Consider the following 27,014-nt stretch of genomic DNA (forward strand, 5'->3'; position numbering starts at 1 on the left):
GAACAGGCTGCTCATTGCATTGCATCCAGTCAATGCGTGCCATGCTAGAAGACTCTCACACAAAGCCACTCCCAATGTATTTGTAATATCAGACATTGGGATGTATCGTTGTCTATCCCATGACCAGCATGCATGAAAATGGCAGCTATTCCAAGGAGTTGTTGACTGACATAGTAGACGAGCAACACAAGTATATCCATAGTACTGTACATATAAATTAGGTCAGGGTCTGAGAACCTTTGGCTTGACAGTCTACCAGAGGCTTCAGGATGTTCAAGACAATATGCCCTCACTCTCTATGGCCTAAAAAAGAAGGCAAAGGGCCAGGTGTGTTCTAGTCTTGATGAGCTCCGTTGTATTCTTGCATCAACGACAGACATGCCAGTCTCACATCTGCCTCCCACTGAGGATATTTTTGAATATTCAACAGGCTATGTACCAAACTGGTACAGTATATGGTGCCACAATCATGTCCCCAAACCCCTTTTGTGGAATCCAGTTGGGAAGGGTTGGATGCTAAAGGATACATCACTAAAGCCTGTCCTGTTCAAAAAATAGCCTGCACCAAGCAGTAAGAGACCTCACCCAACTCTACTGCTATGATAAGGATTGTTGCAGTCAAAGTAGTACGTGCCTCAATGTCTCTCTGTGCTCCTGTATTTACAGTACATTGCCTGTAAACTAAAATAAACAAGAAATGACACAATCCTTTTATACCAGCTTGTGCCTTGTGGACCAGCCTTGACTGTAGAGCATTGTAGTGGCCCTTGGTTGTAATCCACTGGGAACTGAATTCCTTCTTACCGTTTATATTATAATAATATATACCATCATACCATATTTATTACCATAACATAAATAGTAAGACGGAATTCAATTAATCCATTGACCAGCCATTGACCAATAGATACACAGCCGATTACGTCACAAACAAACTCCTGACAAAATTATGTCTGAATTTGGGAGATCACAGCTTTGTATCCATTGACCAGCTTTGCAAATTGGTCAGTCCCCCTCACACTCAAATTAGTTGTTGATATGAAAATATTGAAAAAGAAATAAACGAAATAAATTAAAATGAGAAAAGGCTGCTGTTTGATTATTTGGCATGCAGTAAGAATGGCACACATATATAGAAAAACTCCTGATTCACAATGCAAGCATATTATGACATATTCTTCTGGTTTCTTTTGGTTGTTGGTGTATTCCCTATTGACAATCTGAATGGAGTTCGTTAATTTGTATTGATAATGAGCACCTTATCGATCCTGCTTATTGACCCATGGGCTTTTATCGAGCCCACTGTTGAGCGCTTTATAATATTTTGTGGGAAGATGTGAGATTCTGAACAGAACTGGTATCTTTTTGTATTGGCCAGTTGTTGTGAGTCTGAGTTTGTCTATGAGGATGAGAATTGACAAAAGTAAAAAATATTGTCATTTAATATCTTTAGAAAATCATTCATTAGTGTGCAGTAAGTGTTAAATGGCTATATATTATGAATAGTACTGTAACAATGTATTGATCGCCTCTTGTCTTGATTATTTAAACATGATGTCATGGGCCGCTATGCTTAATAACAAGCTTGATAAGCCCAAAGCTTATTGATACCGGGATATCAAGTTTGTAGTAGGCCCTTGTTTCCAGCTCCTTCCCTACCAGTAAGTGGAAATGGTGTATGATTAACTTGTGGGGATATTTCTGCACTTTCTTGGTAAATCACTTTTTTGCATTCTGATTATTTTGGGATTTAAGGACGCTACCTGTAGACCATCTGTGCAAGAATGAGGTAAAAACAACCAGCAATAGAAAATTACAAAGGATTGACTTGGAACTCCATCTTTCAGGGTAGGCGTTTTTTCTTTTTTGCCTATGTGGTGAGTCCCTTCATGGATCAATTTCATGACTTTTGCAGTAAAAGCAAAACTACTGACCATCCATTTCATGAAGAGGACAAGTAAAAGTTTTGAAAAAACTTTGTCATAGTTTGTACTACCCCTTATAGAAGGATTACAGGGGAATTTTCCTTAGGAATGTCATTTCCGCCTATAGAAAGTCCTTATATAAAAGGCAGCAGATTCAAAACAGAACCATATTTTTGCATTCTGATTGTTCTGGGATGTAAGGACACTACCTGTAGACCATCTGTGCAAGTATGAGGTAAAAACAACCTGCAGGTAGAAAATGACAAAGGTTTGACTTGGAACTCCATCTTTCAGGATAGGCGTTTTTTTGCTTATGTGGTGAGTCCCTTCATGGATCAATTTCATGACTTTTGCAGTAAAAGCAAAACTCGGGACAATCCATTTCATGAAAGGGACATCCTAAAGATATGAAAAAACTATGTCGCGTTTTGTTCTACCCCGGGTAGGGGTATGGTCAACTTCTGGCCAATTTTTTCCTCTACTAATAGAGAAGACAGCGCCCCGAGATCATCATTTACACAATGTGAGTTCATCAGAGAATGGCGTGCCCGAGTACAGCTGTGACCTGCTCTGCAACGCGCGCGTGTGTGTGTGTGCGCTGCGTGCATGGTTCACAAACACGCGCACACTGCTGCGCGCATGTGTTCTCAACCACTTTCTACAGTGGGCCCCTGAGGGCTCATATATATATTCATTTTAGATTAGACTTTGTATCTAGATTTATTTTACAAAAGAGGGACCAACTCCTATAGGCCTACTAGTCTGTTACATTTAAGGCCCAATATAAAAATACATGCTACAAATTGCTATATAAAATCTGTGATAGCCAACATTTTTTTAAAGATAAACAAGAAGTTGAAGAGTCAATTCAGGTCTGATAATGATGATGTTCCATGTAGGCTGCTGTTATCTTGACTTCGCCTCCTAAATGCACAACTGGAGATGAAGATTTTCAGGCCTTGGTATTTGCAGTTAAATCACAGTGCACTCATAAAGTAGGCCTAATAGGTTACACACACACACACACACACACACACACACACACACACACACACACACACACACACACACACACACACACACACACACAGTGTTACTTTTTTTTTAAAGTAGGCCCACATGACATGTACTCAAGTAGGCTACTGTACTCATTTTAAGGTACTTTTACCTTAGGCTACTGGAGTATTTCCAATTGTCTACCTTTTTTTTACCTCTACTCCACACACACACACACACACACACACACACACACACACACACACACACACACACACACACTATCCCTACCCTACACATTCCATCCACATCACGGCTGACCACTTTGTCCCAACTCCAGTGACAAAGCACTTACAGTATCTCAGCAGCACTCAACAACAGGTGACATCCTCTCCTTTGCATGCAGCCATGTGGGTCAGCTGTGTTCAAAACAAGCTTATGTTTCCTGAGCGTGTGACAGGATTAGGAGTACTAGTCTGCAACAGGCTGTGTCTCTTGATAACTGCTGACATCTATGTACACACATGGAAACAGCCCGGTTACATCAATGGCAGGCGCCGCCTGCCTTGCACTTACCTGCATCCATAAAGTCTCGTCATCGTCAAACAACTGCCATTCCTCTATTAGTGGCTGGGAGGTGTAGTTGATGATGGCGAGGTTGGGAAAGCGAGAGCGGCAGAGGTTCTTTACACAGTGTAATCCCCTGTTGAGCATACTGCCTACTGCTTCCTTTGGCCCTGCCCAGAACCGTGACATCACGTGCGTGTGTGTGTGTGTGTGTGTGTGTGTGTGTGTGTGTGTGTGTGTGTGTGCGCGCGCGTGCGTGCGTGCGTGCGTGCGAGTGTGTGTGTGTGTGTGTGTGTGTGTGTGCGTGCGTGTGTCCCTGGTATACTATAGGCAGGTTTCTGAACTGTCCACACAGCTCAGAGCTCACCAATATCATAATGAGACAGGGAGTAGACAGAGATGGTGCCATGTAATGAGCATTCGCGAGGACCAATTATATGGAGTTAAGGTTGAACACGATGTGATCCTTTAAGTGCATTTGTTATCCCAGGATTTAGTTTTCCCAGATCTGTGATTAGTCGAGCTTTGTTTGAGGAGAATGACACACCAAATGGGGTGTTTATGGAAGTGTGTGTGTGTGTGTGTGTGTGTGTGTGTGTGTGTGTGTGTGTGTGTGTGTGTGTGTGTGTGTGTGCGTGCGTGCGTGCGGCCGTGCGTGCGTGAGAGATATGTTATTGTTAATTTGTCAGGCAGTGACACAAGCCCCTCTCAACTGCATTAGCATTCACTAGGTGAACAGTAGATATACACAATGTTTTAATGAAATTAATGTAGGCCTATATCAATGTCTATTTATACCCTCCCCACCTTTTTTCCCTTCAACACAGTGTTTCATACATTACAAAAACAACAACGATACCTCAAAACTAGAATTGAATTCACAACAACAAGGTTACACAAGAAATACTGTTCCTACGAAACAGTGTGGGCTCGCCCGTGACTATACTCTGCAGCGTGCTAACTGTCATGTGAAGCTCAACCAATACTCCAGCTAACACCACTCCCAGATTTTCTTTTCAATTGCGTCTCAATTGGCTAATGGAACACGATATGCGTCGGAAATAATGATGAAACCATAGTGGTTTCGCCTTTGAACTGTCTGCGGCGGAACTCACTATGTAAATAATGAGGATAACATAGCGCTTTTCAGTAGGGATGTTCCTAGCGACTAATTTCACTGACGTGTACACGACAATTTTGAAAACGAATACTCGACTATTCGAAAATTAATTGTTATTTCTTAGCCAAAACTGAGCACTTCGATATATTAGGGCAAACCTCGATTGAAAAAAGTATCAAGAAAGAGTATATAAAAGCCTTTTAAAATGTTATATAATATTGAAATCTTGCTCAAATTAATCAATTACGTCATTGCGTGAATCTAGGTCAGATCAATAATTAGCGCATCAGTCTCAGCTTGGTCAACAGCTGATGTCTGTCTGACTGGAGTCGCTATACTAACTGAGCAACAGCTCTGTTCTCTGCAAAGTTAGCTACATAATAGTATTCCATTCTGAGCCTATGTATGATTAAGCATTCTCCTTGGCTTGTTCTCACCCCAAAATATGGATTAATTCATGGACCGGATCACATGATGCAGCGTGCAGGCTATCCTACTCGAGGTAACGAGTGATTCACATCCAGTATCTTTAAGATACACGTCGCTTAATTGCCATTAATTTACTCGCGCAGCGGACAGCCTGCTTGGTGTGTGGCCGCGTGCGGTGCCATGCACACTCACTGCAGGTTAGCGCGACCACTGACCACAGCGCGCAACAGTCAGACTGTGACACAGACAGTCATGCTCCGCAAATCAACCAAGGGAATGCTTAATTTGCTTGTTAAAAAGTAACATTTTATTAAGACAAGACAGTAATATGGGCGCAGAATTTAAATGTTTAATAAAGTTAATATCTGAATAATTTAAAATATATTTAATAGAATAATCGAATTGTATTTTCAAAACGAATAGTGGTTTACAAACCGTTTAGTCGGATAACCGAATACACGCGCACATCCCTACTTTTCAGGCAAGCCCACAATTAGAAGTGTTATTAGTGTGGTTGCCCAACAGGGCAACACATTATAGTCCTGGGGAAACTTTATTTATTACTAGGGTAACATTTCCGCTGCCATTGGAAATGGCAGGGATAGGAATCAATAGGGAAACTTTATTTATTACTAGGGTAACCTTTCCGCTGCCATTGGAAATGGCAGGGATAGGGAATCAATAGGGAATCAATGGGAGTGGGAATCAGTAAGGAATCAATGGGGAATCAATTGGTCGAGTTTCACATGACAGCTTATTGTAGAATATAGTCAGCAACCGTCAGCAACCACACTCGCAATTTCCAATATTGCATCTTTCTATTATAATATATATCAGTTTTTTGTTGTAAGCAGTGATGCCAGTCACCACTTGTAGGATATACTTGTAGTCGACAGAGAGCATTTCTAGTTGTGGGCTTGCTTCGTATGTTATCCATTATTTATCTATCAGTCAAGTTCTCCTCGACAGTACAAAGCAGGGCCCTTAGCCAATGAGGTGCAGCCAAATCCTCATTATTTATCTATCAGTCAAGTTCTCCTCGATAGTACAAAGGCAGGGCCCTTAGCCAATGCGATGCAGCCAAATCTTTGTACCCATACATGGTGGTTAGGGTTAGGATGTACAGGCTATGCTACACACACACGTTTTACTATGGCAAAACGCTGAGGAAAAAGGCTACAGACATACGACATATGACATCACTAGACAAACATGATGCTACGTACACACATTTTGCTATGGCAAAACGCTGAGGAAAAAGGCTACAGACACACCCACAGCCACTCTATGGAGCGGTTTACCACCGCTCAAAAGTTCCATACCGCCCAAGCCCTATTTGTTTTCTTTTCTGGTTAGTTTAGTATTATTATTTAGTTTTGGTAGTTTATGGGAGTCTGGTGGGACAACGGTCACATAGTGACCTCTCATCTCTCATCTCTCATCGCAACACAATAGGGGGGGAGGAGCCGCCCAGGCGGGGACTGGCCCTCGTACAGCGGGCGCTAGGGGTCGGCGACGATGTCGGCTACCCACCAGCGGCGCCCTAACTTCAGGTGGGATCCCGGCCACTCCGACGCCAGGCGCATGGGCAGAACTCCTCTAGCTCCACGTTTTTGCTTTTTTTGTGTTTTTGGAGCTGTGTGGAACACAAGCTCCCTATACGTGGCCGTGTGTGTGGGTCTGTCTGTCTGTCTGTCTCCGTGTCTGTCTGTAGCCTGCAGTAACCTTTTCTGACCACACATGTTAAGGGAGGGGCGCTGTTACACACACACACACACACACACACACACACAGCTCCACTTCGAACAGAGGTTCGATTTTTCATAAATGAACGCCCTACTTGACTGATCTCACCATAGAGTCACACAGAACCCTACTTGACTGATCTCACCACAGAGTCACACAGAAGCATCAAAGGTAGCAGATCCACAAGCTTGTTTAAGATAATTCATGGGCCTTAGTTAGCCATATCGAGTTAATTGAGTATTATATCGGCATCGATGGCCATCCATATCATCTAATTTCAGGCGTAGTGCAGCGATTTCAGCTTTTAGCAGGCCTAGTTCGTTCTCCATATCCACATTCCGTATAAAGTTGGTGAACATGTTCTCTGTCTGTCTGAGTGTCTGCAACACAGACCAGAGTGCACGCCACACTACCGTCTCAACTTAGCATGAATACACTGGTCCCACTAGGTCCTGCTGCAGGCGGGTCCAGAAGTCCAGCATGTCGTTGGGAGACACACCGTGGGAGTGCGACCAGCAGAGCACTGGGTGACGGGGTGAGGAGTGCTGTTTGTATGTGGGTAAGTGACCTGATATGTATCACCAACTTGTTGGTTGGTGGTGACGTCACCGAGAACACTGCTCCCTCATTGGCTAAAGGCCCAACCTTTGTACTGTCAGCCACATACCCACATACTGTACAGCAAGGGTCTTCAATGGGGGGATCCGGGATACCTAGGGGGTCCTCAGAGTTACTACAGGGGGTCCTCCAAATCTTTGTGTGATAGAAACTTTTTTTTCTCCTTTTTGAAGCGGTGGAAACCGCTTCCAATGAATGGCTTTGTGTGTATCACGCCCATATATGGTCATTTCAGTCCAGAATGAACAGGCTTTTTCAAAAACAGAATGTCCGTTTAATTACCATATATGGTGATCTCAGTCCAGAATGAACAGGGTTTTTCAAAAACAGAATGTCCGTTACCTTATGTCCATATATGGTCACTCCAGGCCAGAATGAACAGGTTTTTCCTGTCCCGTACGTGTAAAATATCAGTCCAGAATGAATAGGCTTTTTCAAAAAGCAAAATGTGTGTCCCATGTCCATATATGGTCATTTCAGTTCAGAATGAATAGGCTTTATATGTCCTGTACATCTAGAATATGTGTGCGGTGTCCCTCCCGGTCAGATGAATGGATACTTTGAGGATTGGTCAAGCTTCACATGATAATTTGGCCTTCAGGGTTTATCTGTCTTATTTAAACACTTTATATTTATTTATGTATTTATTTAATTACAAATTCTTATTTTAATGTATGTGTTTTAATCTATTTTATTTTTTAAACCTATTATACCAACTGTCATACCAGCTCTCCAAATACATTCAGAATAGAAGTTTTATCTGTCCACCGCTTCAATTCGAACCGAGGTTTGATTTTTTATATGCATGCACTTTTATATGCATGCACTTGAACCCTCGTGTCCATATCCTGAGAACAGGATAGATCGGCTATTTTTGGCAAAGAGGTTTGGTGTAAAGGGGAAATAGAGCAGACTAAGTACCGAGTGAAAGGTCAAGTTTATTAATTATTGACAGTTCAAGTGGTTAAATATCTGAAAACACAAATTGACATGAATCCAAAATACACATGTATACATGATTGTTCTGTCAAACGATGAAACTATGTGGAATCTATGATAAGGATGTGGGGGTCCCTGCTTCATCTCTCTCTCAACTAAGGGGTCCTTGGCCTGAAAACGTTGAAGACCCCTGCTGTACAGACAGCACTCATCAACCTACTTGCGCGCTCTGCTGGCGCAAAATGTAAGGAGCACCAATAGCCTATCTTCAGCCAATCAGACATCACGATACCTTGATATCGTGATGTCATCCTTTTCCCCCTCTCTGATTGGCTCCCCATTAGAGTCAACTGCAACCACATCTTTCTAGTTTCTTCTCTTCCTCAGGGAGTGATGAATGACTGTGCAGCACTGGACTGTCTGGACAGCCTCCCTGATCAGCCAGTAGTGCAGCTCAGCCTAGATGCTTTGTAGTCGGGGGACTTAAGGATATCTCGCGCTAATCAGTCGGCACCAACTTGCTCATCAGGAGAAATTAGGTGTTCTGTGTCTTTCTTTAGGACACTTCGACACTAACTCTGGGGGAGGCCGGGATCGAAATGGGAACCATTCCAGTTACCAAGCGGCCACTCTACCTCCTGAGCCACTGCCACTGTTGTAGGTCTACCCTAAAGTGATGGGAATGAAGCAATGTCTTACTTGTCTAGTAAAAGCATAACCATTATAACTTTCATACTAGAAATATTGTTCCTAACAAAACAATTGTGTGCTCGCTTAAAGCCAAAAGATAATGGCTATTGAAATACAAACTGTCAAGATTGCAGACAAGCAGAGTTAATGCATGAACTGAACAGTATGGACAATTAAATCAAAATAAAGTAAAAACATAAGGTGGACGGGTAAACAATAAACAACACAACCATGGCATGTGGCACGATATCCATATTGCCACACCAGCCCTGCCAATGTTTTAGCTTAATGACAGTTATCACTAAACTAACCTACCCTCATATGACACTGTGATACAGTATGTCATGTATTGTATGACTTCAAGACAGTTTTATGGAGTGCAATTGTGCTTATCACTGTGGCCAATCCAGTGGCCTGGTAAGACTGAGATGAAGAGCTTCTAAGGCCGCGCTCACACATGTGCGTCACGCATCATCATCTTATCGTCTGATAATGGCCACTGGGGGCGCCGTACTAATGCATTGTCAATGGAAGGTTGTTTGGTTTTTTGTCGTTGCCGTGTCTCTAGCTCAACCGCAGCCTGTACGCTCTTGAAGAGACACGGCAACGACAAAACACCAAACAACCTTGCATTGAGAATGCATTAGTACGGCTCCCCCAGTGGCCATTCTCAGACGATAAGATGATGATGCGTGACGCAGATGTCTGTACGGCGCCTAAGAGCATGGCATTTATAGTGTTTGGTGTCTCCCCTTCTGCTGATTACCTGACTTCGCCCTCCAAGCCAGTACTGCAGCACTTGGTTAGGACACAAACACATCCATATAAGGCACAAAAGTATAAAGATCAAAATATACTTAGGGTATTAAAGTCAAAGTACTCAGATGGTCCAAATATTGACAAGATTAAAAAAAAAACAGCAAATCTACAAGCTCACAACACGTCACAAATTGTAGATCAGCTTCTTATGATTGTTAGCCAAAGTATTAAGTGTTTCATCTATGTTTTGTATTAATAATAAAATCTATGTTTGTATTAATAATAAAATCTGCAAAGTAACAAATAACTAAAGCTGTCAAATTCTGTAATTGTAGCGGAGTAGAAGTAATAAAAATGAAAAGCCTGTCCACTGATCTCCCTGACAACAAACAACCAATAAAATGGCTGACTGTCCCTTCAGGCTATAGGATTTACATTTTATTGGTTGCTGTTGGTTGTCAGGGACATATCACAACCAATCGGGATCCTAAAACGTTCTTCTTGTCCAAGTTACATTTCTAAAAAACGACAAAACATTTCACAAAGAAAAGTACAAGCACACGTCTCCACAGTAAGCTGAACACATTGAACTTTGAATGGTGTTTCAAGGTACAAGTGTGTAGGAGTAGATAGGTGCCAAAGTTTTGAGGAGATACTGACTGACTGACTGACTGACTGACTGACTGACTGACTGACTGATAGATAAATAATGAAGATAACATACGTGTGCTCGCTTTCAGCGAGCCCACAATAAGAATAAATGAGGTAAACAGCAGGAATAAAATGGATAAATATACCAATTGCCCAAAGGTTTATCTGTTGCATGTGTGTTTTAGAGGCCATTAGGACCCTGTATTGTCCATGCTACGTGATGAACTGAAAGGGGGAGATGCAGGGGAGTGGGGTAAGTGGGAGTTTTAATCAAATAAGCCCAGGGATGATGATACAGAGTGACTGTAATCTGGTAATCTCATTGTGTTGTCTGTTGCCATAGACTCAGTGGGCTTCTAGTTGGCCCGTGGCAAACAGATCACAAAGGAACAGTCTCTAGGTCAATGAACGCCGTTAGGATTACCGACTGATGAGTATAAGCTGCTCATATACTGTAGCAGCATTGCTGTGTGTGTGTGTGTGTGTGTGTGTGTGTGTGTGTGTGTGTGTGTGTGTGTGTGTGTGTGTGTGTGTGTGTGTGTGTGTGTGTGTGCGCGTGTGACTGTGTGTGACTGTGTGTTACTTAAAATCACTCAGGGGAGATACTTTGAGTATTTTGGGGGCATTTCTGTATTTGAAACTTTCTTGCTCACATAGTACAGAGTACAGACGGAGGATTCACTGGTTAGATCGCAAGCTTAGCACAGGCATAATGCATCTGCTGTATACTTGCAACAACCTTACTCTTTGAACTTTAACCTCTGTCCTTGAATAAACACTACAGGCCTGATCTTAACCTGAGCGAGTGCAGGCAAATGTCACACACACACACAGACATACAGTACAGTAGTACAGTAAGCCACCAAAGGTATTATTGTATTATTGTATGAAATGTATGTAACTATGTTGACTTGTATGGATAAAAATCTAGCATAGGACTAAAGCAGGGGTCTTCAACAGGGGGCCCAGGACCCTTAGGGGGTCCTTCAAATCTTTGTTTGACTTTTTTTCTCTTTTTTTAGATTAACCACTTGTACCCTAACGTCCATATCCTGCGAACTTTAGCCAAACATAGATCTACAAGCTCACAACGCCTCGCGCTGCGAGGCGTTTTGAGCTTGTTTGGTGAGGTTTGGTGTAGAGGGGAAAAAAGAGCACACTAAGTACAGAGTGAAAGGTCAAGTTTATTAAGTATTGACCTGGTATTCAAGTGGTTACATATCTGATAACACAAATTGACATGAATCCAAAATACACTGATGATTGTGCTGTCAAACGATGAAACTATATGGAATCTGGGGGTCCCTGCTTCATCTCTCTCTCAGCCAAGGGGTCCTTTGCCTGAAAACATTGAAGACCGCTGAACTAAAGAGTGCTGGAAACCGTGTGTCTGCCACACCTGAGTGGAAGGAAAGTGGTGTATAGCAACGGGAAGCAACTCTTCCCGTTTAAAGGGTGAGATTTTCGCTTGCTGCTATCGCCAACCGCTTGCACATAGGGGATGTCTTGGGACTCTGTAAATTAAAGAGTATGTTTTGTCTCTGCTCTATATGTTAAGTGTCATGAAATAACATTTGTTATGTGATTTGGCGCTTTATAAATAATAAAATGGAATTGAATTGATGAAACCAATGACCTCAAGGAAAAGCTTTCCTGCAGTGAGGAAATCAAAATGGTATGTGAGCACGTTTCCCTCTGTTATTCTCTACAAAGCTGGTTATTCAAAGCTTTAAACCATTGCCATGCCATGTTTACATTGCTCAATACTGTAGTTTAGTGTAAACTTGCCTCTGTTGAATAGATTAGTGTAAACTCAGGAAGTTTTTGCCTGTTGTATGTATGTCTTGTGCTGCACAAGTCTCTCTCTCTCTCTCTCTCTCTCTCTCTCTCTCTCTCTCTCAACCGAGCGTTCGTTCATGTGTGCTTGTGTTTGTGTATACATGTACAGTAGCCTAGCCTATGCATGTGTTCATTCTGTATATTTGTGTCTGTGTGTGCATGTTTTGCCCTCAGGCTCATACTGTACACAAATGAGTTTGTGTGTGTCTGTCTGTTTGTCTGTACGACAATGCACGCATACCCTGTGTCCGCCCTGCCATGTTTCCTTTTTTTACACCAGAAATAGCAGTCGTACAATCCCAAATGCTTGTACCGAAGACTCGCCCTGAGTTATAACATTACTCTAAACACACTGCTGTTTGAACAAGGCTCTCAAATTCAGCACCCTGCTTCTAATGAAACCAGTGGTAGAGTCACAGACTGTTGCTAAGAGGGACAGCTGGCCCTGAGCAGGGCCTTTCTAACATAGTTGTCATTGCTGGAAAAGACGCATAGCAAACGCAGTGAGGGAATACATTTGGAGTCATCCTTTGAATGCAGTATTGAAATCACGGCCCAAATGTAGTACTGACCCCACCTCACCTACCAAACACTGCCTCTTCCAACCACAAATGAATCCCTGTGCCACAATACAAAACAAGACAAGACAAGACAAGACAAGACAAGACAAGACAAGACAAGACATATTATACATATTATTATTATTATTAATACTATATATCAACTCTACTTTTAGGCTTAGTAAACATAGATTGCACAGGGAAAATACAGTATGTCAAATAACTATAATAGCAGAAATAGATTATAGCAGAAATAGATTATCTACAAGCTCACAGCACCTCATAGTGCGAGATTGACTACTTTAGATTATTCTCCAACAGAATTTAGGCTGATGAATGGAAATGATACTGACAATCACCGCAAGTGATTGCGATCGGTCGATTACATAATAACTGTGACAGGTCTACAAACAAGTAAGCTGTGGAACTGTGCACTCTCGTAACTATGGCAACTGAGCTATGCATGTGCAGTCTTGAACAAAACCACAGAAAACGCCTCCACCACACCACGTGTGTGTGTGTGTGTGTGTGCGTGCGTGCGTGCGTGCGTGCGTGCGTGCGTGCGCGACTGTTGAAAGCTTGTATGCCTAGAAAACTTTGCATCCTTACTAGATGCCTGGAACCCCCTTCGATTAGCTCCTTATTTTTCGCCAAAGAGTCTCTAATGCAGTGGTTCTCGACCTGTGGGTCACTTGATTTGGGGGGGGGACACCCAGGATGACAGTGAAGTGACAATTCAAGGACTTTTAAGACTGTTTTACATTTCAAATGTTTTTTATTCGAGCAAATTACATTAAGTCAGAGATAAATGCAACAATGCATGCTCTTGCTCTAATTATTTCCACACAAAATCAAAAGTTATACCGGTAAATTAACAAAAATACACAATGAAACAGTTAACATAAATAAATAATACCGTACATATACATACATACATACAAACAATAGAAAACATACAAGTCATGATCCTAAGTAGTATCTCTGAAAGTCCCATCCCCTTACGCACCCGTCCCTACTCCACCGTCATTGACACCCGACCATCCAAGCATAGCCTATGTTACTGATGCAAGGTATGCTGTGAGAGGCGACCATACTTTATCAAAATATGAAAGTTTGTCCCCAAGAGTATAGGCCTATCTAATCCTTAATCCGTGTTGGTAAGGTCACTGAGCCACATCTTTGTGGTTGGCGCATCCTTTTTCTTCCAATGCATAAGAAGCAGAGAGAGAGAGAGAAGGGGTCACGGCCTGAAAAGGTTGAGAACCACTGCTGCTCTAATGGACTGCTGAACTTCTCACTTCTCCCTCAAGGAGATGCCAGTCACTCTCCTGAGAAAACCCATTTTGGCCGTGTCGTGCTCGTGTGTATCCACAAATTGGAGGTGAGAGTAGCAATGAAGATGCTTGACAATACATATTGAGAGATTTTCCTGCCTCTTTTCATCATAACTAATTGCCATCTCAGTGGCCTTGTGGATAGAGTCTAGAGCAAGTGTCTTCAACCAGGACCCCTAGGGGGTCCTCAGAGTTACCACAGGGGGGGTCCTCCAAATCTTTTTCCTCCGATTTTCGGCATAGAGGTTTGGTGTAGACTGTAGAGGAGAAAAAGAGCAGACTATGTACAGAGTGAAGGACAAGTTTATTAATTATTGACGGTTCAAGTGGTTAAATATCTGAAAACACAAATTGACATGAATCCAAAATACACTGATGATTGTGCCGTCAAACGATGAAACTACCGGTATATGGTATCTATGGGTTGTGGGGGTCCCTGCTTCATCTCACACTCTCGACTAAGGGGTCCTTGGCCTGAAAATGTTGAAGACCCCTGGTCTAGAGTGTCCACTCTGACACTGGGAGATCGGGGTTCAATCCCCTGCCGAAATCCCATACCAAAGACTAATGTATTGGGGGTAAATGTCCCTGTGACATAGTGTCATGTCCAGGGGGTGTACTTGTACATCAAGCTGCCTCATGCTAATGAAACAGGAGATAGGCGCGCTTCTGACCTATTGGGCCTGGGAAGTGGAACTGTTAGCCTACTTCCCAAGGCTATCTAGGCCAGTGGTTCCCATAGCTTGTGATCCAAAAGAGAAATTAGATATTTGCCCTTGACCCAAACTAGTGAAAATTAATTGCAGATCGCTTTGTGGCGTGTTGTGAGCTTGTAGATGGCCTATTTTCTTAAACATTTGCTTTCTAATTTATGGAATTTCTTAGATGTTGCTTTTAATTCTTCATGAAATTACTGAGAATCACTGGGAATCACTGATCTAGGCTACTTACTTAAATGTGTAATTGCCTAAACGTACCAGCAGATGTCAGGAGTTTTCAAGGATAAGTAGAGGGGGATGCATTGCAGACTCTCTGTTTTATAACACTGTGTGCTCTTCCCAGGCTGTTTTGGCTCTTTGTTTCCTGCTGTAGGCGCTGTGGCCGTCCATTTGCTTGGCTGGCTTCATGTTTGCTGTGGGGCTACACCTGCCATTGATATGTGACCTGCCTACCTCTATGGTCAGCAGTGCACCCATGTAGACAGGGCATCAATCCAGGTGTCCACAGTGCGCTGGCCCTCAGCCTGTTCCTGAACAGTTGGATTCTCTCAGTGGTGGAAAAAGTACTGAAAAGTTTTACTTAAATAACTAGACCAGGTCAACCTGGTTGTGCCAGACCCCGGTTCTGCCAACCCTCGGACAAAGCCTTATGTAGGCCGACCCTCTGGCGGCCTACCTTTATGACATCATGCCTTTTGTAGGCATGTCATCATCATGTCATCATCATATATACCCTTTATATAGAAAAGGGACAGACCGACATTTGCTTATGTAGGCCTACCCATTTCATGGGTCTGGCAAAAATATCAATATGCCTACTGCAATGTAGAAATTCAAAATGTACTTGAGTAAAAGTACAAAAGTATTGGTATCAAAACGTACTTAGAAAGTACCAAAAGTAAAAAGTAATCATTATGCGCGCAGAATGTCCCATTTCAAATGTAAAAAAAATATTTTGAAAATAGCAGATCTACTTGAGATGTAGGCCTATATAGGGCTGAATCTACTTAGTAACTTAAAGTTTTCAAATAAATGTAGTGGATTAAAAGTACAATATTTGGATCTGAGATGTGTAGAGGTAAAAGTAGGCCCTCAAAATTATACAGTACTGTAAATAAGTCTGTAAGTAAATCTAGTTACTTTACACTACTGGATTCTCTGGCTCGTTTGTTTGTGTTTTTTTCACCATAATAAAGTTCACACGCACGCACACACACGCACGCATGCACGCATGCATGCACATAGCACACCTCTGTCATAATTGTTATTTATCGATCATATTTATTAAAATATGGTCAGTTCTAGGCCTACTCTACTGAGACATTGGAATGCTCATGAGTGATGAGTCATGCGTAATAATGACTTAAACAGACCATCCATCCATTCGCTACTCTCTTTGAAATCAAACAAGACCCACCCATTTTTATGGGTTCAGTGAAGAACTGCAATTGACAAAATGCGATCTCTGCAGCAGAGGATTGATTTTGCGATTCATTTATTTACCACCACTTGTTCAGAAATCTCCAGGAGGGAGTGGAGTGTGCGGGGAGGGGGAGGGCTGGGGCACCAGTTGCATGCATTTCTCTTAAGCCCTCTACATCCTACTGATCCTAGCCAATCTGCTATTTTAATTGGCCTATTATACTAAAATAATACAGTAGGCTAATGTTTTAGGTACAAAAATGAACCAATCTTTTTCCCCCTTCTTTGTTGTAATGTATCACCTATGACAGTGGTTCTCAAAGTGGGGTCCAGGGACCCTAGGAGTCCTTGAGGGATTCCCAGGGGGTCCCCAGCTAAATCACAGTTAAGAATCAAATGGACCCTTATGGGCTAGGCTACAAATGGACAAATGTACCCGGCCGTTATGCGACCCATTACGTGCGTAATTTGGTTCTCTCAGAGTAAAATTAACATTTTACAATATAAATTGGGTGGGGTCCCGTCCCAGAGATAGCCTAGAAGAAGTCACACTAAATGGGGTATGGGGGTCCGTAGTAGACCGTAGCCTAATCCATGTCAAACTGGGGGTCCCTGAAATTAAAATGGTTGAGACTTGAGAATCACTATAGAGTCGTAAAAAAGTGTTCTCTTATGGGGGACTTGGGGGTCCCTCCCGACTCCTTGGCGTATCTTTTCAAATGGGGTCAGGGTCCGCGACTACGCGGGCTAATAAAGGGTCAATTTTTGGAGGATCCTTGACATGAAAAAGTTTGATGACTCTAGCCAGGCCTACGACATGCCCAAAATAGCGCCAGGGCGTACGCATGCGAATTTGACCTGACATTTTTGTTAATGGGCAAGACCAAAGGTTTCTCGACTCCTCCCGCGGCGCGCAGACAGAGGTAGGCTAGAAGAGACGATCTGTTTCTGTTACTAGGCAAGGAGCCAAGGACCATCGCGTCTCACGTCAGTAGCCTACATGACCCGATCATCGACAGACGACAGGCAAAGTATTTGACGGCTGCTTACGTCAACTTGTGACTTTAAGATTTTTTTTGTGCTCTTTTTCGCCGCGATGATCAGGGCCATCTTGTGACAGACACACAGCTTTAAGGACATTTTAATTTCCATTTCCAACCCAGAGATGATGCCTTACCCACCGGAAGCGCGGATCGATTTTTACATCATCATGGAAGACGACAGCAGCTGAAATCAAAGGATTGCCTTTTTTATAAGATAATAATCTATTAACCCCGAAGAAGGATTTATCAGAGGAGATCGATTACATCTTAAATTGACACGTTATTATCCGTTTATATAGGGATTATTCTTTTGGATATGGGACCTACTACCGTGGACTGGGTCCCCACCTGCCGGGTGTCAACATAATGGTAGGTGGCGACTAGAGAGAGAACTGTCATGTCAAATCAATTTCAATTTAAACAAACAACATGAATGTTGTTTGTCAGGAGTGCTAGGGAGGATGAGACGATATGAAAATGTCATGTCACGATTATTTTTGACCAAATAAAATTGCAATTTACGATATTATTGCGATGATCAATCCATTATCCTGGGGCGGAATATTTGGAGGAAAACAAATGTTGTGTGAGCTTGTAGATCTTTTGGCAGATTGGGTAGAGAGTGAAAAAAGACATATGCCTATATAGGCTGGTTATTTCCAGGTCATTTTTTACCAAGAGGTTTTACATTTGTACTGGATAATGCAGCTTGGCAAATAAAAGGTGAATTTCAGTGCATGACGATATCATCACGATAATAACGATTATCGTCCCACCCGGCCCTAGTCAGGAGTGTATCGTTGTGTTTGGTTGCATGCAATACAAGAGCAACGTTGTATCTTCATCTTGTATAGTTTTGCATTCCTTTGCTACCCATCAATCAAGTTGATTCGTGAGCTTGCATAGCCTAATAGACACCCCAATTAGGCTACCTTTTTTAATCTAAGACATAGTTCACAATAGGCATCCATTTGAATAGGGCCTGTTGCTGATTAGCCTGCTGATTAAACAACAATTTATAATTGTCATCGCTCAACTCCCTGTATTATCTGTTATCGTATGCATGTTTACCCCCCTTCATTGTGTCTGAGAATGCATAATAATGGCCATAATGCAAAATATGCAGATTAGATGTCGGCCTATTAGCGTATATTTTTTGGAACGGTCGTATAGCATTTATTTGAGCCCACACCTTTCGTCCAAAATGTGTTCTTCTTATTTATTTTATAGCCTAATGCAATCACCAATAGGCCTACAGGTTTTTTCCGCGACCAAACACAAACAGAACGGTAGGCGTCTAAAAGAAACAAGCAGCGCTTCTTTGCCTTTCTTATTTCTCTCCTTGGCAGGTCTTAATAAGCTAATTGGCCTCATAGTGGAAGGGCTCGGGTGAATAGACACATCTGGCGAGGAGGACACGCCCAGCTCCACTCAGCTCCATTCAAACCATTCAAACCGGTCTGACTGGCACTGAGTGATGGGTGGAGGTGGATGCGATTAAGCAGACTCTCAACTTCGATCGACCACCGCGGCTGTGTATACAAACTAAAGTAGCTATTATGGTTCTCAAGAAAGAGGGAGTGAGTTCACACAGGCAGCGCTGTTGTTTTCGCTGAGAGAATCCCCCCGGCCCCGTGCGTGTGTGTGCGTACGTGATGTGCGTTGTTGTGTTGTTGGCAAATAATGTGATTTCGGACGTGCTCGTCTAGTTGCGCGCAACAGAGCAGACAGCAAAGGGTGGAGATGCTCCCGGTATAACATAGGAGAGGCAGAGACAGTCAGAGCCCTGGGAATAAACGCGCAGAGGAGACATCATCAACATGGCGACAGCTGCCGCCGCTGCTGGCCCCCGATCGTCTCGTTTTTTTCACACCGCGAATAGTGAAGGTAGGCTCAGTGACAGTCTCACCTACCTTTTGCCTCTGTTTGTTTAGCCTTTACGCCTAATTTATAAATAGCCTTCTCCGTCGCGTGACACACCTCTGTACGACGGCGCGTAGGGCCGTACTAGGCTATAAATTATGATTTATTATCTCTTCGCCGAGGCTGCTTTCCATTTATGGACGATTATTCCCTCCCCTATAATCCCTCGATTGACATCATGGTGATTTAAGTGGCTATTGACACAAGTTCACATCGTTATATAGTTTGTGCGTTGTATAGTTTGCCAATGACAACATGTCTGGTATTGGTCTTCTTGGGCGGGTGCAGCAGACTCTTGTTTGTTTAGACGACAGGTTGTTCAGTGTTCTCTGTTTCTAGCACCATGGACAGCGGCAGCCGGCATGTATAGCTGCTCTAGATGCTCTGTTTAGTGAAATGGTTCACTATACGTGTGTTACACATGTTGCTTCCATTCTGTGACATGTAAGAAAGCCACACGGATCATGTACTTGCTGTAGGCCTACTATCCTATTGATTTTCAATCATTGTGGGTTTGACAATTGTCCCCTTGGGACTGGAGATTCAGTCCAATTAATCACTGGCTTTTGCAAACGTTTGTTGATCATTCACAGTTAATTCTTAGTAAGCGCGAGGCAGGAATAATCCAAGGTCGATGTGACAACATCAATTAAATTAGCAGAAATGCAGATATCTGTCAAAGTTTTGATGTAGCCCACAGTGCTAATAGCCATCGTGTCAAGTACTCCCAAAAATTGATCATGCATTTGGCTGCAGACCCCCATTTGAAAATAGTTTTCACCAGGTTCCAAATTTTTCTGGGGACCCCCTGGAACCCCCCAAGGACCCCTGGCAGTCCCATATCCCCACTCTGGGAGTCAGTGGTCCAGTAGAAGTACAGCTGCTAGGCCTATTGTGGCACATGCCAGGTTGTTTCTAAAACCATCTCTGATTTTATCATTATTCCTCTCCTCAGAATCTATACATGCAGAAATGTTTATGGCCCATTAGTTAATATGTCTGTCTGTCTTGTCGCGCATTGAAAATAGCCAATTTGCAAGGTTTACAACAGGTTGTGAGTTTGTTGATCGATTATTTTCACTATAGGCAATTGTCATTCGTTCTCCAGGCAAGACCATACTGGCTCAGGCTCACTGGTAGCTGAACTGGGGGTGTTGATGATAGGCCCTATAGGGTCGATCATCAGCCCTCTCATATTCACTGCCCCCAACACACTCCCACAACCAACAGATATCACACTAGACAAGCTGTCAGATCACACATCAAACCGTGTGGTCCTGAGGCAAGCAGATGTGTTTTATGAGAGACCCTCTCCCCCTCCCCCCACCCACTGTAGAAGCGTCACATAATGTAGTGTAATGTAGTGTAGTACACGTAGTGTTTACTTTATATCAACCCTCTGCTTTCTCAGAGACAGCGATATCCAGTAACCACTGAGGCTGAAAATGATTCATATCCTGTTATTGATATAAGTGAATGAATGAGAAACGTAATACAGAGTTTGAGTAGATGATGTTTCATGTGTAGTTTGTGAGCTGTGTTAACAGAAATGGCCAAATCACTTTTCAACCTTATCTTCGTATATTTGGTCCTCACCAGGAGGCCAGTTGTCCGGATTTAAAATGAAGTAAACACGGAACTGAAAGTTCCTATGATTGGCCACTTGTTCACTGTTCTGGTGCCAAAAGTGACATGTTCTCCATAGGATTCCATTCATTTCCCCCGAACTTTTACATTTGATTTTCTTACCTTAATAAACATTGTCATACTGTAAATACTTTATGGTTCCTGTCGCTAGTTTAAAGCCTCGTTTCAATCACCATGATATGCGTTTTGTGAAAATATGGTTCTTGTAGGGCTTATGATCATTTTATTTTTGGCAAGCTCAACACCACATTCTCCCAAGTATCCCTGCGGTTGCATGTGACCGTTGGCAGCCAATAGCATTCGAGATGGTACCATTTCTACCAATGAACGTTGATTTCTACAATGATGGTGGCACCCGTACAAGCCAAAAAAGTATCATTCGCAGCATAGAAACCAATGGCTTCCCACTGTCCATATATTTTACAGTCTATGGTCCTCACTGATGCACATTATAGGATGGCACATCCATCTACCCACTATGCGTCTCATTGGCGAGAAGTGGACAGTTAAGAAACCTGCCTATAACATTTACATAAATGATGGGGATTCCAAGCTAATACAAACTACTCTTCCTGGAAAGTTAGCGTTTTGAAATGGAAGCAATTGTTCTTGCATTAATAATAACTTAAAAACATTTATAATAATAAAGAAGTTTGAAATCTTGTTTGAAATTTCCAAACCTGTTGTCACACTGACTGGTATAGGGGCAGGTTCCTGAACTGTCCACAGCCCTCCTCTGAGACACAGAGTGAGTAGACAGAAATAGTGCTATCATTTAGAATGAACATTAGGACAAATTATTTGATGATAGGTTGAAAATGGGTCAAGTGGTCCTCTTAATGTATTTATGGGAGATGCCATTTCCCTAGGTCATTTTAAATGGATGAAATTCAAATAATGCGGAAAAATACATGTGTGCTGAACACCCAAATCTGCCCCGACCCAACTTTCATCCGGTTGAGTAGCTTTCTGATAGGAATAAGTCCACCCTCCAACTCTCTGCTACCTACAGTATATCATCAATAAACATTTAATTTTAGATTTAACAGAAGTACAATATTGTACAAACTGTCACATACAGTATATACAACTAGCTACTTCCTCTTCTTCAGAATTTCTCATCTTTAGTCATTCTCATATTATTGTATAAAAAGGAACTGAGATTGTTGTCGAGAAATGGACTACCCACCTTTAATATTGTGTTAAGAATCATGTTGATCGAATGGTGTATAACTAATTCCATTTATTTTTAACCGAGATATGTTTAAGGCTTTTCAGAGATTACATAATAAAACATCCATGCTTCTACAGTAAATCAATAGCTTTTACCAAAACATCTTCCGGGAGTTTGCTGTGCTTAAATGGCCCATGTCGACGATAGATGGTGAGCGTCACGCAGGTCATTGAATTAGGATGTTGTGATAAAGTTTTGTTTGTACTTTGTATTTAATCCACTATAAAGTGTAAAGGTGTGACCTACTGTAGTAAAACTCATTTTGACCCCACCACCAGCAACAACATCATTACTGTGCATTTTAATCACATTAATCACATTATTCCCTTGGTCTCGTACCACAGAGTGCAGAGGTGGAAGCCATTAACACCGTGATTGATCACATTCGCTTTGTGACATCCTCTCCTGTTCTCCCCCTGCCTTTTAAAATAGAAGGAACGGTGGTGTGTTTGGTTTCCGCTTTTCCGTCCATCTTTAGTTCGGAGTAAGGCTGGTGAATCGAGGAGACGTTCCTGTCAAGTTTCTCCCAGAGAAACTGTTTTCTGGATATGTGATCTGCCTCTGGAGGGATTAGACATACCTGTGAGACTGCAGGGGCAGAAGGCCGAGACAGAGGTTGATAATGGCCCACCAGGGTTTTGTTTTTAGGAGGATCTTGTTTATGCACCTCCTTCCCTCTCATGGGGCAGGGGACATGGTTGGCTTCTGGGCCCAGGGAGGGGTAGGGGCGTCCAGGGGAAAAGCTGGTGTTGGCAGAGGTTGGGTCATACAAGAGAAAATCAATGGCGTTTGCAGTGTAAACATGCAGCGCTTATTTGCTAAAACATAAATAAATAAATAACTGTGTGGACACAGTGCATTAAACACATCGTCTAATTCAAAGTCTATTAATTATACAACTAATGCGCACGGTTTGTTTAGAAGAGTTTTAGTGGCACTCGAGGAAATCTGCTCAAGTGCCTCTAAACTCTCTAGTGAACACTTTGTCCATGAAGCCAAACGTGACTGCAAATAGATTTGGACAGAACTGTCACTGGGAGCAGTGAGGACGATTATTTTGTGTCGACAAAGCGAGTGTGGAGTTTCACATTTCTTTCTTCTCCTCTCTCGTCCACGCTGTCCACCGTGGTTGTCCTCTGCATTAGTTCACCTGTCAGACACCCCCCCACAAACCCCACATCACCCACATCTCCTGGGCTTACCGCCCTGCATATGACCTGCAGCGATTTCCAGGGAACTGTTCTTCCCAGAGTCTCACTTAGTCTTAGAGGACTTGTTTTCGTTACCAATTTGATTACACTTCTCAAAGGTAGAGAGGCATGATTACGCCTCAAAATAGGCTTCTAGTGTTGACCCAAAATACAAGCTTGTCATTTCCTTTTTTTTTATTAGGGATTATTAGGGATAGTTTTATTCTTATGTCAAATGTTCTTCAAATAATAATAATAATTGTATATTTTATTTGTATATCATTTTTCATGACACTTAAAGGCGTATCTTCAGTAATGCTTATTATAAGATGGCACAATTTCCATCTATTCGTGTCTCATTGGTGTGCTATGGCCATTTAGGAAGCCTACCAATGATTACATTGATGGGGATTCCAAGCTAGTCATCATGCCATGGAGACTTGAGTTCAATGATAATTTGTTGTATTTGTCTTATTCATAAGACAACATTTTCTTTTATAGTAAATGTACCCCCCATTGTTTCCGGATGGGGACCCAAATGCATGGCCCTGGATGGGGACCCAAATGCAAGGCTCTGGGTGGGACACAAGCTCAGAGTGAGAATCAATGGGGGTAGAATTTACCTTACCCTTGACCCAAAATGTACCCCCATTGATTCTGACCCAAATGCATTTGGGTCCCCATCCAGGGCCATGCATTTGGGTCCCCATCCAGAATCAAAGGGGGTAAATGTACTATAATACATTCTTTTGTCTTAGGAATGCGACAAATACAAAAACATATCATTGATCTAAACAAGTCTCCATGGCATGAGTAATCAATAGAAAAAAAGTCATTTTTGGGAACACGTGGAACATAAAGTAACATTTCAATAATAACAAACAATGCTGGGTTTCCCACTTTGGAGTGATAAACGTATGTTTGCGTCCTTGACCGCCCGGTTGTCCCCTTCCCCTTCCGCAGCCCCCTGCCCCAGCTGAGCCCCGCGCCGCCCTCTGAAGGAGCAGGATGACAAGATGGCACAGCTGCTTGTACCGCCCGGACCAGACAGCTTCCACCCCTTCGTCCCCGAGTCGCTGGCCGCCATCGAAAGGCGCATCGCCGAGGAGGAGGCCCGGAGAGCACGGGCGCCGGACCGCCGCAGTGACACCGACGATGAAAACGGGCCCAAGCCCAACAGCGACCTGGAGGCGGGGAAGTCCCTGCCCTTCATCTATGGGGACACGCCCCCGCGGCTGGTGTCCTCGCCACTGGAGGACTTGGATCCCTTCTACAGCAATCAGAAGGTATTCACAAGCACTGACAATTAGGGGTGGGCGATATGGTGATAATTATCGTTGAGAGACGATATAATGTCTCCACGATATGCCTTTTTAGAGGTATCGTATATATCGTGATACAATTGAGGGATCCTTGTAAAAAATCCTGTGTAATCGTTAATACAGAGATTCATTGCAGAATTCAATTTAAACCTGTATTTTGGTCTAAATCAGTAGTATAGTTCTCAAACTTTAAAATGTCAAGGTCTCCACTTAACTCTGACAGTATACAAATGAAACCAAATGGTTTCATTTGTATACTGTCAGAGACAGAGTTACATACTTGCAAAGTTCAATTTAGACCTCCTAAAAGGAACCCAGAGTGTCTAGTTTAAGTTAAGTAACTTGAAAAATAACTATAAAAACCAACGTGAAAAAAGAATCGTGATAAAATCGTGTATCGTGATACAGCTTGGGAAAATATCGTGATATTGTATTTTTCCATATCGCCCACCCCTACTGACAATATTTTTGCGACTGAAGCCGTAGCCTGTTCCGTCAAAGCCTATTCAGAACTCAAGTTTTATCTCAACGCTGCCCGCACTTGCAGACACATTTAGGGACAGGTTGATTTTTAAAGAAGGGTACCCCCTGGAGAAAATGTGTGTGTCCTGGTATAAAATGCCATGACCCTCCATCTGACTGGGGGAAAAAAAATAAATGACCTTCCTCAAGTGATAAAAGACAAATTATTGTATATTGTTTATATATTTTATATTAAAAAACATAGTGTATGTGTATATATGGTGACAAGCTGGATGCAAGGTCGAAGCGGAAGCCTCTATCTTTCGAGTGGATCATCACTTGTGGACAGGGACTATTTATTTTCCTCCAGGGGTCCACTTCCCCTAAATACCCACCGGTCCCTTTAATGAGGTTGACTTTTCGGTGAAACGACCTTTCTCAGTACCTGGAGAGACAGATCATTTGAAGTAAATGTCAAGTTAAAGTATATATGCTCACGCCCTTCGGATCCTGAACGACCACATGGTCCTTGAAAGACGACAGAGGCTGGGTCAGAAGGATTCAAAGGCTAGCAGTGAATAAAAACATAGTAATAATCTTGTGCCTGGACTTAAAGGATTCAACATATTTGATAGGGAGGAATGCTTCCACAGGCAGGGGGCTGTGACAGCAAAGGCACGATCGCCCCTCAGCTTGGGTTTAGTTTGTGGGACAGCGAGGAGCCCCAAGTCAGCCATCAAGTAGAGCAGTATAATAGTCTTGACCTGTAGTGCAATTCAAGACTATACTCTTCCAGAGACCCAACAGTTCCCCCATGAGCAATAAGCAAGCACCTACCGAAAGCAGCCTGGGAAAACTCCCTTTAAACCCCCTCCCCCTATGATGAACATTCATGGGGGGGCCCACAGTGAATCCTTGTACCCATGGGCCCAGAATTTGGTGCGACACCCCTGTGGGCAGCCATCTGCCTCGACAAGCTTAGCTTGAGAGAGAGAGAGGGAGAAAGAGACTAAAAGAGAGAGAGAGTTGCACAGCAATAACAAAACTAGCAATAACAATATATCTATAATAACGGTCTGCAGCCATACTCCATGGAAACCCTCAATTCACAGTTGGGTGGGCGGGGCGTCCACAATCACCATCTATGGAAGCCTTTTATTTCTTTACTTTTTCAAGCAGCTGTATGGAGTTTGAGTCAATGTGCAGACAGTGTTGCTGTTCTTTCCCATGATTGTTACCCTGGGGCCTTTTCACCTTCTCACCAGCAGGTGTGCTTTTCAATCAAAGCGTTGTCTAAAACAGTGTTTCTCAGACTTTTACATTTCAAGGTTTTCCCGTTAACTCTGACAGTATACAAATGGAACATTTGGTTCCATTTGTATACAATCAGAGTTACAGACTTGTACGGATCAATTTAGACCCCCATAAAGGAACCCACTTAGCTTTTAGTAAGGGTTGCTCAGAACGCAGCGGTAAACTGTTTTGAGCCCCACTATAGATGGCTTGCTTGGTCTGGCTGGATTGCCATGACATTTTGCTGACCACATTCATGAATCATAAACATTTGAGTGACATTTCAGTTTTGTGCAGGAGACATATCCTGTTGTACCACCCACACGCCAAACAGTGGCGTCAGTTCAGCAAAAGCTAAGGTATGGCAACATGACTGGTGTCTTGCACGCTTCTTCCACACCAGTCATGTTGCCATACGACTGGATCATCACCTAGTTCTCCATATATGGAGCTGACCTCTACATCTGTCACAGTGTAAGGAGATGCAGGGCCGCTAGATGGGCTTTTAGACTCTTATTCTTGTGTGGTGAAGAAAATGTCCAAACATTGACCTATCCTTTTGAATTCTTTGTTTGTGGCAATACAT

General features: G+C 42.7%; 1 protein-coding gene across 1 annotated transcript in view; it reads left to right on the forward strand.

Moving 5' to 3' along the window:
• Window positions 1-24,367: 24,367 nt before the first annotated feature.
• The window catches only part of LOC308279990 (sodium channel protein type 2 subunit alpha-like), a gene marked incomplete at both ends in the record, with an annotated part of 57,958 nt that continues 55,311 nt past the window's right edge, over window positions 24,368-27,014 (forward strand). Inside the window, 1 exon segment of the mRNA XM_080720228.1 lies at window positions 24,368-24,637. Within this exon segment, the coding sequence (XP_080576354.1) occupies window positions 24,368-24,637 (270 nt within the window).

Source organism: Nannobrachium achirus (genome assembly GCF_963921795.1).
Source record: "Nannobrachium achirus genome assembly, chromosome: 24".
In the NCBI taxonomy this organism is placed as follows: Eukaryota; Metazoa; Chordata; class Actinopteri; order Myctophiformes; family Myctophidae; genus Nannobrachium; species Nannobrachium achirus.